This window comes from Manacus candei, unplaced genomic scaffold, assembly GCF_025592945.1.
Source record: "Manacus candei isolate 608988 ecotype Guabito, Panama unplaced genomic scaffold, ASM2559294v1 h1tg000014l, whole genome shotgun sequence".
Classification (NCBI taxonomy): domain Eukaryota; kingdom Metazoa; phylum Chordata; class Aves; order Passeriformes; family Pipridae; genus Manacus; species Manacus candei.
The window spans coordinates 60,782,658-60,799,591 of NW_026138062.1; the positions used below are offsets into that span (position 1 = coordinate 60,782,658).

A 16,934-nucleotide genomic window follows, 5' to 3' on the forward strand; every position below is an offset into this window, starting at 1 on the left:
AGGTCCCTCAGTCTGAAATGAAATTTATGCATAATAAACTCCATGTTACTGCTAGAAAACATTTTGGCTAAAGAAAATTCTGCAGTTACTTTAGTTCTGAGTATTATATGCTTAACATTATTTGCATACCTAAGCATGACATCTGAGCAAATTGCAAGACCTAACCTACTGGACATTTTGGAAAGCACAGAGTTAATGTGCCATAGTGAGGCATTTGGCTCTTGTTTGCCTGGCATTAAGACCTCTTAATTTATCAGCCAAATTTGACTATACTACCACTGTAGCTGTAATCTAAACAACCCTAAGAATATGCTAATTAAGCAGATTGCTAGCAGATAGATTCTCTTGGCTGGAATTCTACCATAAGCAGTGAAATTTGTTTTCTGGAAAAAGAGGTAGAATTATCTAATAATTCAGTGAATTGCAGAGAGAAACTGTGAACCTGAATATAGATCTGGACTTGCTCACAAGTGAATATGTGGTAACAGTGCTAGTAATAACCTTCAGGTGTCTGCTGACATCAAAAAGGAGACATATGTCCCTTAGATGCACATACAGCACTTGTACTAGCTGGCTGGATGGGCCTTTGAATTCTGTCACAGAAAAAATCTAGACCACGTGTTACGTATCAAGATTCAAGGGATAAGAAAATGGAGGTGCTAGCAAAGATCTAATGTGTTAATACCATGAAGGAAGTCAATAATTTGTCTCCTTTAAATGCATTATTCCTTTTCTTTGAGTTCAGAAGAATCAACCTTTTCAGAGTAAGTTCTTATTTCACTTAGAGAACACAGATAAGTAACTACAGAAACTGGAAAGCTGAAATCTCTTTTGCTTATTTAGAACATCACCTTTGCTTATTTAGAACTACGGGAATTTCTTCCATACATTACATATTGCCTTAGAATCCTATAGTCATAAGTGAGGTCAGAGAGGACCTTCAGGGGTTATCTAGTTCAACTCCTTCCTCAAACAGGTCTAATCAGATCAAGTTGATCAGGGCCATGGCCAGGGGAGTCCTGAACATCTCCAAATATGGAGATTCTACAACTGCTTTGAGCAACCCCTGTGTTTGACCATTCTCATGGTATTTTTTCCCCCTTTTATCTAGAATATGGAATTTACCATGTTGCAACTTGTGTCTGTTGGCTCTTGTGCCATCATCGTGCACCTCTGAGAAGAGGCTAGTTCCATTTTCCAGTCCTGTCCTGCAGTCAGGAAGTTGTAAGCAGCAACAAGATCTTTTAGCATTCTCTTCTCCAAGATGAAAATATTCCAGCTGTCTCAGCATCTTCATGTGCATTGTGTTCTGCAACCTCTGGCTGTTTTGGAGGCCTTTTGATTGACTCTGTCCCATGTGTCAATATTGTTCTGTACTGGAGGGAGCCCAAAACTGGTCACAGTACTCAGATGAAGTCTCATGAAAGATCACTTCCCTGGCCCTCTTGTTAATACAGTTTAAGACGCTGTTGGCTGCCTTTGCTGCGAGGGCACACTGCTGACTCATATTTGAATTGTCTGCTAGGACATCCAAGTTTAATTGTGCAGAGTTGCTTCCAAACAGCTCCCAGCCTGTACTGTTGCATGGGGCTATTGCTTCCCTGCAGATGCAGGACCTTGGGATTGCTTTTGTGGAGCTCCCTCTGAATAGCAGCCCTGCCCTCCAGCTGAATTCAGCTTTCGAAATGTAATGAAAGAATGTAAAAACCTAAAGAGCTGTGGTGGGAAAGAAGCCCAATTGCTCATAAGCTTCTCAAGGGAAAATGAGAGAACCAGATGGAGATGATAGTTTCAGTTACCTCTAGAAGTTACTCACAATGGGAAGGAAATATTACAGAAATGCTTAGTTGGCAAAACATTCTCCTATCAGCAGTAAGAAGATGGTTTGGTCTTCTGTCTCATTATCTTGAAAAACAGTATTTGTGCTGATGTCTTAATATGTGTTGGCAACTTGCCTTATGAGATCGGTATCATATGTTATTATATTTGTATTTGCTTCCCACAGCATTTTAATTCTGTATCTGTTTTGATTTGATGACAGGGACAGTTCTAAGTCACAAACTAAAATGGAATCTTTATTACACAGTTCTGTTTCCCCCTGAGGAGATGCCTGGGAACTCTCATAGACCAAAATGTGCAGTACTCTGCTGCTGGTGTACCTAAACTCATCTTGTGCTGAAATCTTCTGAGAAGAAGGAAGATTCTGGAAGCCAGGGTGACCATCTGGATTTGTATAGTTCTTCAGATTGTTTTGTTGAATGAAAACCATGTATTAAGACAACTCTTCTGAGCAGTTGCATTGCTAATTCTTTGGCTCTGTAGATTCTATGAATCTTTAAGGCTTTTAGGGTGTATAACCTCTAATAGTTCGTCACTGCTGTTGTCAGGATGGTGTTCCCTGTGCAAAATATGCAACCGAGGGCTCCACAAAAACCATTTCTGGTCAAGGAATGTGGCTTTGGGACAAATTTCGAAGATAGATTAAGCAAATTCTGCCTCTGGCTGCTCTTAGGAATTCTACAAGTTTTCACATCCCATTTAAAAATCAACCCTCTCACAGATTCAGATACTCCTTTTTTACATGAACAAATCAAAACATTTAGAATACTCAAATCAAGCCAACAAAACACCTTCACAACACAACATAACACAGGAGGAAACCTCTATCAGGTTCTCCAGAGACTGTTATTGAGTTATGTGTAGGATGTTCAGATGTTCCTGTTAATGCACAACACTACTAAGCCACAAATTATTCAAGGAGTGATTTTCCCAGTACACAACAAATACCACTAATGATTAGTGATCTTAGGAATGTGCTCTCTGTAGTATAGAAAGGATATTATTGTAGTGATGTAACTCTTTCACGGGACCTATGGCATGAACTTCTGTGTTTGGTGAATGGAAGACAAGGGGACACATATAAATTATTTTTGATTCATCTTCCATTACGTGTTGCACAATGTCTTGTTGACTATTACATCTTACAAGCTGACTTAAACCAGCCTCATCTGTGATATCCTTCCATTGACTTTGCTTTCATAGGGGTCTCTTCCTGTATCACTAAAAAGGTTTCAAAAGGGGGAAAATATGAAATGTTCTAAAATCCTCACATTTATCATTCCCTAAATATAAGAGACTCCACCTCTTGGCAGCTATGGCACAAGTATGTGCCAAACAAGTAAAAAAATGTTCATCAAAATTTTGCTGTCTTTAGTCTGAGCAACAAAATCTATTCTGGATTCTTCCATGATTTGGCACAAGTAGTATGGTTGATATGCTCGAGGAAGGAGAGATAATGCCCTACATGTCTCTTTGTGGGGAAAAAAAAAAAAAAAGCCCTTATTAAGCCCTAAGCATAGACTTGGACATAGATCAGTTTTCAGCATCTAAACAAGGAACAGTAATGTTAAAACCTAATCTAAATAGTCCTCCAAGTAACTCTGTGGATTGGCATAAACATGAATCATCCTTAAATGGTATTTCTGACATTTTGGTGGAGCCTGCGCTAGACTACCCTGGCCAGAAAAGCAGTATCAGTGTCTTAGAGCTGTTTGAGAGAAGTGGGGAATGATTTCTTCCTTAAGACACTTTTTACAGTGGAACTGTTGCACCTGGATACCACCAAGGTATCCAGCGCTTCCACAGCAGAAAGGATGGACCATGGGGCCTGTAATAGCTGAGAGGCTGATCTTTGGAACCTGTGGAGCCAAAGTCCCTTCTCCTTTGTGGTGAGAGAGACTGTGGTCAGTGGAGTGCTGAGTATGTTTGAATCATGAAGCTGAAAGAAATGTTAAATGATATCTGTGTAGGTGTGGCTCCCACCCTTCCTCTTTGCCCTCTGACCTCGCTGCTGAGAGGAATCTCGGCTGTGACTGCAGCTGTGGAAGCATGGACATGGCAACATTGCATCAGCATCTGAAAATTACATTCTTTTCATCTACTACTGAAAACCATGTAACAAGCTGTTCCGTTGCATGATGATGGTGGTATTACAAGGGTGACTGATGCTACCAGTGCTTAGGGTGCTCTTTTTCCTCCCAAATATGCTTGACAACATAGGGGTACTAATTCAGTACTATTATCGTAAATCTGTGCAAATTTGCTATTTTGCCTTCTTGTGACTGTAAGACTTGAAAGTTACTTTTTTTTTTTTAAGTGTTTATTCCCCATGGTTGAATTCAGCCTGCTAAGGCAGGGCTGATTACACATGGTATGTGTTCAAAAGCTAGAGGACTAAAACTGCAATGGCTTGGGACCTTGCAGCCAAGCTGAATTCACATTTGCGTGTGGAGATCTGTGACACCAGATTATCCTCTTCTCTTAACAACAGCAATATTCGTGTTTCCAAGGAGTTTTGTTTGGTTTTTTTCCCAGCAATTTTGCCTCACTTAATCTCTGCTTTGGGAGAAAAATCGGAGTACTATCAGCCAACTCGTAAAGGAGGACGGAGGCGGAATGAGGCGGGAATTTAGGGGCTGACTCCCAGGGAGTTTGGGGCCGTGAACCCCGCACAGGCCGCCCGGCAGGGCGCGGCTCGGGGGCCCCTCGCTCGGCGGGGCCGCGGGCGGAGGCGCCGCCGGTCCCCGGGGCTCCCGCGGCGCCCGGGGCCGGCCGTGCGGGGCGGCGGGGGGGCGGCAGGAAGCGGGGCGGCCCCGCCGCGCCCCCGGAAGCGGTTGGGCGGCCGCGGGCTGGCGGGCGCGCAGGGCAGGGCAGGGCAGAGACGCGGCCCGGCGCGGCCGCCCCGCAGCCCGCGATGCCCTCGGAGCGCCGGCCGCGCTGCCCACGCCGCGGGGCATGGTGAGCACGGGGCGGCCGCTCCCCGCGGGGACCCGCCGGGCGGCCTCGCTGCTCCGCCCCAGCCTCCTCCTCCTCCTGCTGCTGCTGCGAGGCACCGGGGCGCAGAAAGGTGGGTGCCGAGCGGGCGGGCGAGCCCCGCTGCCCGGGGGCTCGCCAGGACAACCCTCCGGGGCTCTGCTGCTGCGAGGGGCAGCCCCCGCCGCTGGTCTCCCCCCCGGCGTGTGGCCCCACTCCCCGAACCTGCCCCTCCCGAGGCAACAAAGGGCGAGAGAGGAGCCGCGTTTTTGGGAAAAAAAAAAAAAAACAAAAAAAACCAAACTCTTTTTATGCTCCCCAGGGGGAGGTGGCGGCGGGAGGGCTTCGCCCCGGCGAGGTACGCCCGGGGGGACTCGGGAGGGAGCCGGGGCTGTGGAGGCAGTTCGGGGGCGCAGGGCACGCCGGGGGCGGAGGGCGCCGTGGGGTTTGCCCTCCCGGACAACATCCCGTGTGGGGGCAGCTGCCCGAGGCGCCGGGGTTTGTCCTCCTTCAGACTCCGTGTGAAGTGGTTGGTGTGAGCGAGGAGGCGGATGAAGGGGAGATTCTGCTTGCTGTGAAAATGAGCTTACACGCGCCCAAGAGTGTGTAGAAGCGCGTGTAGAGGTGAGAATGACAGGGCAGAGGAGGACTTTTTGTTGTTCTTTAGAGAAATCAGCGAGATTTCTCCTCAGGGCGGAATGAATGATCAGGCTTTAGCACTTTGAAGATTACGGGGCACAGTTTGGTCACTTCGTGGCAGAAGATCAGAGGATGCCACAGGAACTGTCACTTGGGTCATATGCTTGGGAGAAAGTGGTGGGAAGTGAGTGTTTTGACAGCATCATGAGACTTTAGCCTCTGTGAGTTCAGGGATTGAGAAGATAAATTTTATGATTTTCAATTCCTCTTGCTTCTTTGCACTGGTCTTGCATCGTTTCAGAAACTGGTATCTGTTTTCACATAACTTTCTCTTTCTGTACATCTCAGAGATGGAAATATGATTAAGTGCCACAAATGCTGTATTTAAATACACAAAGGGAGCAAGAAATATATGCTCTCTTCTGGTTTTACATTTTAATTAAATATAATTAATTAATTAATTAAAACTTTTTTTAATTGAGAAAAATCAGAGATTTGTCCGTAGAGCAAGCTAGTCATGTGGACTTACCTTTTCCTTGTATTTCCAGCTAATTGCATTTAATTTTAAGTATGTTTCTATACACATAGGAAGCTAATGCTAATAAGCATTTGGCAAACCTGATTTTGTTTTGTTTTAGAGGAGAAGAAGACCCATTTGCTTTTGAGAGGAAATTGTGCAATTTTAACATTCAGTCTTTTGAAGGTTGCTGCTAAGAGTCAGGCAACAGCAAGGTGTTAGTTTGTGCTGTAGGAGCATCACACTCCAGATACTTGTGCTGACGTGACACTTGTCTGACCTTTTGGTCAGCAGGCTGACTTTGTTATTCTAGGAGAAAACTGAAATAACTGTGGGGGTGGGGAAGGGTCATAATTTTCCTCCAGATGATTGAGTGGAACTGGCTCAGTGAGTGGTCAGAGGTGTCTTAAAGGGGGTGGGACCGTGCAGCAAGAGGTGGCACTTCCTGGAGAGCAGGCTTTTAAGTATATGTCACTTTATCTTTCTGTACTTTGAGAAACCACTGAAGAGCTCCTACCTGGAATTTCAGTTTACAATGTCCCTCTAGTTACTGCCTAAAGTTTGCACAGAAGTCTTGCTTTTGAGCAGGAGGGGAATCTCTTTATTGACAAGCTTCATTTGATTTGGTAACAAAAATCAGAGCTTTTTTTGAGGCTGGGGTCTCTGGTGTTGTCATATACAATGCTTCAGTATGAGAAACTGCTGGAGCTTCTTAGAAAAGTTCTGCTTGTGAGGGATTGTTTCCTAGCCAAAATATTTTCATTTATCTTATTCCAGAGAAGGCTGGGGAGCCCATCTCCTGTATCATTAAATGCTGACATAGTTCTAATTTGGATAAAACTCCCATACAGAAAGGAAACTGCTGTCTTGCTCGTGAAGGGTCTGCACAAAGCTGTTACTCAATTAGTGTTATTAAATACATGCGCAGGCTTCTAAGAGAATATGTTGATTGACAATGAAAGTAACTGAGACTTAGGAATTTCCACAATTAAAGTTGCTTTTAAGCTCTTTTATAAAAGTACAGTGAGTGATACTATGTAGGAACCTAGCCTCATTCATTATGTTAGAGAGACTCTAAAATAATGTTAATCCTCTGTTAATAAGCAACTATGCATTTTCTTTTCTGCTGTTCAGAAGCTCTAAGCCTCACATACTACATGGTACTTAAATATTTTTCTGAAGATAGAGTGTTTTCATTTTTCATGTGCTTTTCTGTAGAACACCTCCCTAATATGAACTGATTTAAAAATAACAATATGGTTTTGGTCAACGTGAAGTTTGTTTTTAGTATTGGGTCAAATGTTCTCCTCCTCTTCTTCCAGAGAACAGCAAACTGAGAAATGAAAAAGGGCAGGTATTGTTGTGGTGAATATGTTTTTCACTTAATAGCCCAATGTATTATCTTGTAGGATTTGAGTGAGATTTTTTTCAGTTTGTCATATTTTAAATCATTCAGTGTATGTAATTCAGCATTCCTTGGTAAAAGGTTTGAACTTGAGCGTCTCACTGTCTTGGAAAATTATGAACATTTTGTATTAGCTCAGACACCTTCAGAAGAACCTCATGCTGCATTTCATAGTCTCATGCACTGGGGAATGTCCAGCCGATGGCTGCGCAGGTCAGCTCTTCGGATTTTTGAAACAGTTCTGTAGTGACTCTAACTCCTGCTCGCAAGGAAATTGATATTTGAAAAATACTTAAAGTGTTTTATTTGTTTTTCATGTAATTAAGCAGGTGTGAATGAAAGCAAGCCAGCACCATGTAAGTTTCCTGCTCTTTGTGGATTGCATTTTAAGAAACAGTGCTCTTAGCAGATGTTTAGCTATTGACATAAATTTAGTATGGCCTGTTCATTAGCTAAGTTTAACCTCTTTTTTTTAATTTAGAAAAACACAGCTACATGAGAAATGGTTCCGTAGCTTTCATCAAAGTAAAATTGAATAATGGGTCAGTTATTCTGAAGGTATGAAGCTTGTAGGGTCTGTGGAGCAATAACTTTGTTATCACACGTAGTTTGGTAGCCATCTGTTGGGATTTTTAGTGGATACCGATGTACATATAAAATTGGGAAAAAAAGCCTAAAGTTAAAAGTAACCTTTGATCCTGAAGTTGATTCCCAAGTGACTTGAAGCAGATTTGTTTGTAACCTTTTATTTAAAGAAATTAATGCAGGATGCTTGTTTTTGAATGTGATACCTGTACTTTGTTCTAAACAAATAGCAGCTCATCAGGATGTTGTTATATCCTCAAACCACGTTGAAGTAAGTGCAAGAAAGTGATTCACCACTGTAGTGTAAAGTTTGCTTCAGTGTAGAAAAGAAAAAGAATTTTTGAATATATACTACTGAGTTACCATGATCTGAAAATCCGGGTGAAAGAGCTAATGACTCTATGCCCATTGAACCTAACGAAATGGTTTTCCATGTCCTCACATTTTGTGATTGAGCTTCAGTATTTGTGGATCCTTTGTGTGTTCCCCGTTCCTTTTCACTTCTGTGTGCACTCCCCTTCTCTCCAAAGTGCTCCTGGTCTCACCTCTACACATCTGGCAAGGCAGCAGACAATGGTGGCTTTGACTGGGGCCAGTCCAGAATTTGGTATGTGCTGATCCGTCAGCCTTAATTTCGGGAGAAGGAAGCAAAGAGAAGGTGCTTCTAGCTTCATATCCATCACCTGGGCAAGAGGGAGGGAGAGACTGTAGCTTCCCCTTGATGTCCTGGAAGAGATGATTTTTTTCTAGAACAGGGGACTGACAAGGTTCCAGCAGCCAGAGTGGCCAATTGCAGGGTTTTTTTTCTGCTGCAGAGAGGTCCTGGTGTGTGAATATAAAGCACTACCACAAAACCAACTGCCATATGAGCAATTGTCATGGGTTGCCCTTCATACAAGTGCTATTTTGTATTCTTGCTAAATTAGATTGGGTGGTGTCTCATTGCCCCTTGTATCTGTTTTCCTTGGCTGAGCTCATCTGGGGGGAACAGAGTCACAGCCAAACCTGCAAGGAATTATTTTGATTTAAAAGACCCCCAGATCTTTGGATGAGAGATTTATTATACTTCAAATTAACATCAGAATAAGTGTCTTATAATGAGGAGGGCAGTGCTCTAATTAGCTACTTGGCTTTGCTAATGGGACAGTTTTACTTAAGAATGCAGAGTGTTTTGAAGATGCAGTTGTGGGAGTAGAGACTTGAGGATTCAGGGGTTCCTGCCATGTAGACAGGAGTGCTGATGCAAATCCCTTTCATCCTTGTGTTGAGAGGTATGGAAGAATTTTTCAGGACCAGGGCTTAAAGTTCTGCCAGGCTTATTCAGGTTTTATCATGCTCTTTTTCACTTCCTGGCATTGCACCTTGAGGAGGACGAACAGTGCTCCAGAGAATTGTGTGGAGGAATGCTGGTCCTGGGGGGAAGTGAGCTGTATATTGGAAGTATAGACCTAAAAAGGGTGAACAAGAATCTCTGAAAAGTTATTTTTCCTCCTCCATTTAATGAGCCTTATTTGAAGTGGTTAAGTGAGTCTGGTGGACAGAAGGTACATACATGTGTTCTGCAGAGACATCCTTTCTGGGTGGTTGCCTTGCAGGACTGATTTTGTTCAGCCCAGCTCATCTTTAGGAGTCTGTTGAGGTTGTGCTAGCCTAGTCTGCTCCTGTAAAGCAAACTGGAATCACTGTTTTGTGTAAATACAAATAGAGTTCTCGGACTTGGTCCCAGAATGTACTGATTTTGGATTTAAGTAGTACAATGTATATTGGTTTTATATGTATATATCTGTGTATATATATATATATATATATATGCACACACACATATGTATACACACACACACATATATATGTAAAAATATAGCATCTGAGCTACTGTTAAAAAGGTAATGTAACTGTTCTTTTAGAAGCTTACATGCTGTTGCTGTGTGCATCTCAAGCCAGCGACCTTCTAGCATGTTGGTGCGGTCTTTAGGAAAACTGTTTACCTACTACTGAGTGGAGATGTTCAGCTTTCAAAATTTGCAGGAGTGTTTTCTTACATTATTCATATAAGAGAAAAATAATGTCTCCATTTTTTGCAGTTCTGCCACCTGCTTTGTACTCTGGGAAATGATGCATTAGGTTTTTAATGTGATCACTGCTGTTCTGTGTAGTTTCAATCATCAGCTAGTTAAGCGCTGCCTTGAATGCATCAGCTTTCATAGCTCAGATAGTCATCAGTTCAAATGCAATCCTTGTTGGAATTGCTGCTCAGCATATTGTGAAATGTTTCTACATTGTTATTTTATCCATATTTTAAAAGGCTTTTAAATAAGCTGTTCCATGTCACCCCCACTTTTGTGGCTGCACTCTGTGTTTTGGAGAAAGCACTTAGTATTTTTTTTTTTACCTGGAATTTGTTTTGTAGTCAAAGGATTTCCTTCTCCTCATGCATTTTCTGATCAAGTTGCTTTTAGATTAATTTCTTTAAATCAAATATTGTGGAACATCTGTGGTCCTTTTATTTAAAATAGTGGTATAGTTCAAACCATTGTCCAAGCATGGGGTGTGGATTTCTTAATAAACTGCGATTAGGGAAGGCGGGGAGGGAGAGCAGTAGTAATGTTAATGTCAAAGGCCAAGTAGTAACTTGCATTAAAATAAGATCTATAAAATTGTCAGTGCTGGCTTTTTTATACCCAGTGGTGGGTTGTTGTCTGTGAAGCCTGTTCATTAATGGAGCAAGACTGTGAAATACCAGATTTTGCTAAGCTCCATCCTTTACCTTCCATTATTGGAGGCAGACAGTTTGAGCTGTGCTATTCATATTGTATTTGAGCTTGTTGCTTGATTATTGAACACTTTTTATGTTACTTGAGTTAAAAATTATACTTGAAAATGTAATAGTGATTTGACATTTGGACCACAGAATAACACATTGATTTTGAAAATGACTTCTGTTTGATGAATTCTTTGTCTAGTGCTTGAAAAAGAAAACAAACCCCAGCCCTTGGATGGGTAAGAAACATTTAACCTGTGCTGTTTCTTTTTGGATATGTTATTTCTGCTGTTTCTATGCATGACCACTTAGTTTCCCTTGGTGAAGAGCTGTAAAAGGATAACGTTTCTTTATGTTGCTAAAGTCTTCAAAAATTAAATTAAAGCAGATAGTTCATATCTGTTTAGCTGTCTCAGTTATTTCAATCAGTTGGACCTTGGCATTGCAACACAGTCACTTGGTACTGCTTATGACATTTGGATGCTTCCTGTTGGCATTTCTTACAAAATCTCTGCTTGTAGTTGTGTGGGTTGCATTCTTTTTTTCTCTGCAAATACCGAGAGCTAGTCTTTAAGGTTTACTTCTAAATATTTTGCTGCACATTTCCAGTGAGACTGTGATTTGGGTTCACCTCCTTAGCTATAAAACAATTGAAATATGTTTGCAGTAGCAACATAAAACATAAGTGCATGAACCACCAGAAGTGCAAGGATTCCTAGCAGCTCTTGGCAATTGCTTAAAAAAGGTAAATTCTTTTGAAGAAAAGGATTCCTGGAAGCAGAATATGTGTAGATGGGGACTGGATATGTACATGTCAGATGCCTGCTTTTAATGTGTGTTAACATGGAAAGGACATTTTGGCCTGTTCACTGGTCTCTGTAGAATTGGTGTTTTGCATTGTGACTCAGGTAGTCGTTATTTTCTTACAGTTACTTGACTGCTGATCCCAACAACCTCTGTTCTTAGTATCTAACTGAAAATACGAAATTCTGTCCTAGTAATAGGAATTCCATGCATCTTGTTTCTGAATGGTATCACAGTTAGGAAGGTTCCAGTTCTGCACCCTTGTTACGACAGCGTACATAGCTACGGCATTAGTGAGTGTTGTTGTGTAAGCTGAATCAAGTTTATGAACTTAGTGGTGTCATCCTTGGCAGTGCTAGTAGGTGCAGTTTTAAGAATTTCTGAGAAACAGATGGTGTAGTGGTGGCGGGTTGTTTTTGTATTTTGTTTATTTGTTTTCCCACATGAGTGTTTAAAGCATGCTAGCTTTAGAAATAGTTAAAAATCCTCTCTCTTAAGGTACTACCACTCGAGTCCGAAAACTTCCCAGGAAGAAATTTAATGCAACGTCCTAAATTCCCTTTGGTTAGAATAGTGACTAGCCAACTGTAAGTAGTTGTGGTACACAAGAAATCATATTTAAAAGGGCCCTTCTGGTCACTATTGTGAATCCATCTTTCTGTAAAATAACTTATAAATTAGGATCAGAGAAGTTCAAATTTGCCACTTTTTTCTTTTTAAGAGAGAGAGTCTGGAGGTTTTTTATTGTGTAGGTTTGGGGGTTTTTTTTGGTTGTGTTTTTTTTTCCCCCAGTTTTTTTTTGGGGGGAATGGTTGGGCTTTGTTTGGTTTTTTGGGGTTTTTTTTAAGGAAATAATTCTCTAGTGCTTTTTTTACACTGGAGTTTGTCTTTCATTGGCAAGACTATATTACAGCAGTTTTGTTAACTGTAGTATTAAAGAAAAAAGCTATTTTAAAATTTTTTTTTTGTTCTGTTCTGCATGGATATCTTTGGTTTTGTTAACATTTTTCATTGTTCAGTAAAAGTTTTAAGTAAGTATATTACATTTTAACGTTCCTGCATTCTTTATGATGTGAAAACTCAATTCAACTCCAGCAAAATCACAGGACACTGCCTTATTACCCATGTTCCAGAGATTATGCATCATTTATGTACTGAAAAATGAAAATAGAATCAATAGTCAGGTCATCTATATGCTTTATTAAACACTTCCATCTTCACTTTATAATTTCCCGTGTTAATCCCACCTCTAAACTCTCCTCCTAGATTTTTGAAGTTCTTTCTAAATTTACTTTCAGCTCAAGGAAGAGGTTTTGTCATCCAGGGTTGGAATAGTATCCATCAGAATGACAATCCTTGCCAGCTACTAATCTTTGGATTGTCAGTCTTGCTGAAATTCGATGTATTGTGCGTGAGGCCCCATGGATTCTCTTTTTAAACTTTTTCCCTCACAATGGTTCTTCTGACAGAACCATTTATTTAAAGAATATGTTGATTTTCTTGGTTCTTTACTTGATGTGCTGTCAGAGGTAATAATTTGATACATCCTTGAGGAATATTATTAATGGTGGAAAAAGGAACTTGAAAACTTGGTATGCTTCTGAAAATGGTTGTGAGCAGATAACTCTTTTGTCATGGTTTCTAAAAAAGATGACGGTGTGAAAGCTTCCCAGAGTAATGCTGTCAGTCATATTACTGTTTATCTTGGCCTGGTGTTTAAACAAAGTTTGTAAATAAATATTTGTAAGATTATTCCAGATTTGCAAAAGTTTAATTATTTTTCACCCGTAAGTACCATTTTCTATTCCTATTCCGTGGTCCATTTGTGGTTTTCCTAGACTTAGATAGAACAATCCTAATTCCTCACATGTTGCTTAACCGTGAAGTGGAAATCTTTTCATGTCTCTTAATTGTAGTTTCTTGGAGTAGACGTAGTAGCTGCTTTAGTGCCCAGGTGCAGCTTTGGACGTTGAGGGTTAACACTGAACTGATGTAGCATTTGTGCCACAGTTCTCTTTAGTTTCACCCCAATATAAGGCCAAAAGTGTAAAAACAGGATGTATAAAGTGTTATATTAAATAGGCTTGTCAAGACAAGCGTCTTGCCTACAAGTATAGCTACTTGGATGTAAATGTTTTTTGGTAAGTGTGTAGAGAAGCCCCACAGAAATGAGGCATGTGAAAGAACCTCAATATCTTGAGTGGAAAGATGAGTTAGGAAAACAATGGAAATGGAAGCTGAATTACAATGGTGCAATTTTGCTTTGCTACTTCTAAGAGTTTGGAGAGCTTTTGACTGGGAAAGGATAGTTTCTGCATATCTAGCATGTGTATGGAGTATGTTGTGCATGTATGTTTGCCAGCAAGTCCCCAAAGGTTTTCATAGCTGGTAGCTGCTGTACCTTTAGCAGGACTGTAGCCAGTTAAAGCCCATATCTGTTCTTTTTAACTTTGCTCCAAAATGGTTAAGATGTGGGGAAAAACATAGTTCAGTGTGGTGGAAAGAAGCTATCAGTGCCTAATTTTTCTTTTACAAATCTGTGAGTTTTGTGGTAAAACAAGAAGCCCTGAACCACATTATCTATTAAATTCTATTTTTATGGAATTGTGTGCAGGTATCAAAATACATCTCATTATCACAAGGATAGAAAGAGTGATGCATTAAATTTAATGCTTGTGAACACTTATGTGCAAAGCCCCAGTGGTGACCAGTTTTTATCTTTTTCTCAGGTATATTTGAAAACATCAAATAAAGCATTTGCATTCCATTATCTCTTAGTTTTTAAAGAACTGTTTTCAAGTTCTCCAGTTCTGTTACACGAGGCATCATTTTCTTCTTGATACTAAGAAGGTACAGCAAAGCTGATGGGCAGGTTTAAAGCTCAGAGATAGTTTTTACTAAAGCTTTATAGACTGCTGACTACCTACATGCTCTTGCTATACTTTTTGTGATAATTTTGGCACTTAAAGTTTAAATTTACTGTCATCTTCCTAATTAATCATTTTATTATTCAGTAGTACATTATTTTGTTGATTTTATTCCTAGAGGGTCAGAAGTATGAAAATACCTCTAAGGGCAAATATCTTTGTTTTACAGGGCAAAACTAGGAATGAATTGTTTCTTATAACAGATTGTGTAATAAATTTTATGATGCTAGAATGAAGCCAAGTTATTCAAAATGGGAAAACTCCAAACAGTCCCCACTGTAATTTTGCAAGTAGGTTAGAAAATGAATGTTAGAAATCAATGTCACCTACACTGGGAGAAGGAAGTACTGGTGTGGAGATGTGGAGTGTTCTGTTGTATCAGTTGGACAACCAACTTTAAAGAGGGTTAGAAACCGATATTTAAAGTCACTGTTCTTGGTGCAGCTTCAGGGTGCAAATAATTACCACTGGTTTTTGAAGTTTTCTTTTTGAAAGCACCAACATGCCCTACTGGGTTTTTTGGGGTTTTTGTTTTGTTTCGTTCAGGTACTCAAGCCATCAGCTTCCTTTCCTGCCAGCTTCTGTTGATTCCATGGTAGCCAAAAATTATTTTTACCTCTGGCTGCTGCTGTCTCACCTTCCTCCCTGTCCCTGTCTTGCATCCTCTGCGAGGAGCCTCTGTGCAGGCTCCAGTGACTGTTCAGCCATTCAACCATATCTGTGCCCTTACTCAGCTAAAGGCAGGTGGGATGATAACCTGGACATAAAACTGTGGTGCAGCTCAACAAGGGCACAATGAGCCCCAGACAGGGTGGGAAGTGGTAGATGCTCATGAAAGGCAAGGTGGTGCTGCAGCATCTGGTGTTTGGATCAACGTGTGCCACCATGGATCTGCAGTGTAGGCTGTGCAGTCTCATTTATGAGATGGAAATAAAAGGGAAAAAATGATGCTTGTAATGTTAATTTAGCATGTGAATTACTGGTATGATTGGAGAACTTTCTGCCTCTTTGTTGACATACGTAAGGCTTGTGAAATTTCATGTAGTCCTGGTGTGGTGAGGAGTTGGGAGAACATACAAGAGAGTTGAAGGCCATTCTGACCACGACTGTTGCTTATTGTCATAGTATTTTGTGTGACCATCTGTGTGTTATTTTTCATTTCCTTCATCATCTGTGTTTCTGCTGAAAGCACTGAAGCACTACAGTGTTTATGAAAGTGTTGGTGCAGATTGCAAAGTAGATGCTATGTCTTGGGAAGTGGGAAAACTGCATGTGCCAGACAAACGACAGCATACAACATGAGCTGTCCCTATGATGCAGCATGGGCAGCAGATCAGAAGGGCTTCTGCATTATGTGCCATTGAGCATAGAGTCCTCTTACAGAGTCCTCACGTAAATCACTTTTCACCATGGCTAGCCTGTCTTTGCAGGCTACTCTTGCCAGCATAGTATTTAAACAAGTCATAGCTGTCCCTGGGGACTTACATTGTGTCCCTGACATCAGTAAGTAAAAGCTCTGCAACACTGTCTTATACAACTGGTCTTTTTTACTGTATATTTGAAGCAGTCAGTTTGATTAGTATACAATAGTAGGAGAAGTACCTGTCCTACCTGCTCTGACAACTTAATAATTGAAGATATTTTCTTTTAAAATGTTACCATATTCTGGATGCTAAATTTAGGAGGGCTAAGTGTTCCTCTTTTGTGTAAAATTCAGTGGCTGAAAACTAAGACTGCATTTCCCAGAAATGGTAATTGTAAAGCTATGTGTGCAGATGAAAATAATAAAGTGCTGATTATCACTAGCTCAGCATGTGGCCAGTGTTGTAAATGAAAACAGTAAAATTTTGTTGTAATGGCATCTTAAATTTTGTATTTTTGCTATAAGAACAAGAAGCAGCCTCTGTCTCCTCCCACCCCATGCTGCCTCCCCACTGATCTGCCAACATTTTCAAAGGCAAGATGCTTGTTGTGCTTTACCTTTTGTCCCATTCCTATCTTTGTTAAACCTCAACCCATAATTTGATTACCCTCCTAAGGGTGCTTGATTTACACAGCGGGTAAATCAATCCAAGCTGAGACAGCTGTAATCCCACCTGCCCACTGGCAGTGGCACAGTGAGCTGCTTCGGAGGGGTGAGTTGGTGAAATCTAACACTGTGGTGGGAATGGGTCGGGCACTGTCTCCAACCAGCTCAGTTCCTCAAGCCAGTGCACCAGTCTTGAGTGACTGCTCTTCCCAGGGGAGGGATAGTTTCTGCATTTCTGGTTGGGATTCAGGGTTGTATAAAATGTAAATGCAGGTTGGCAGTGCTGGTGAAAGGAGCAGTTGCTGATGTTTCCTTACTCTCACACCGTCCTATCCCTCTGTCAGGGAAGGTGCTGTTGAATGTGCACACTAAAATAAATTAGGGGATTGCTCTAGGTTAAAATTAACAGCTGTTTTTATACCAAGTCCCTGGTCTGGTTATCCATGTGGCCACAGAAG

The 16,934-nt window shown here is 41.1% G+C and overlaps 1 protein-coding gene across 1 annotated transcript in view; it reads left to right on the forward strand.

Annotated features, from left to right (window-relative positions):
* The first annotated feature begins 4,688 nt into the window (after nucleotides 1-4,688).
* DCBLD2 (discoidin, CUB and LCCL domain containing 2) overlaps nucleotides 4,689-16,934 on the forward strand; it is a 42,206-nt gene continuing 29,960 nt past the window's right edge. The window contains exon 1 of the mRNA XM_051780989.1: nucleotides 4,689-4,906. Coding sequence (XP_051636949.1) covers nucleotides 4,795-4,906 — 112 coding nt within the window. The 5' untranslated portion in view covers nucleotides 4,689-4,794. The remainder of the gene's footprint in view (nucleotides 4,907-16,934) is intronic.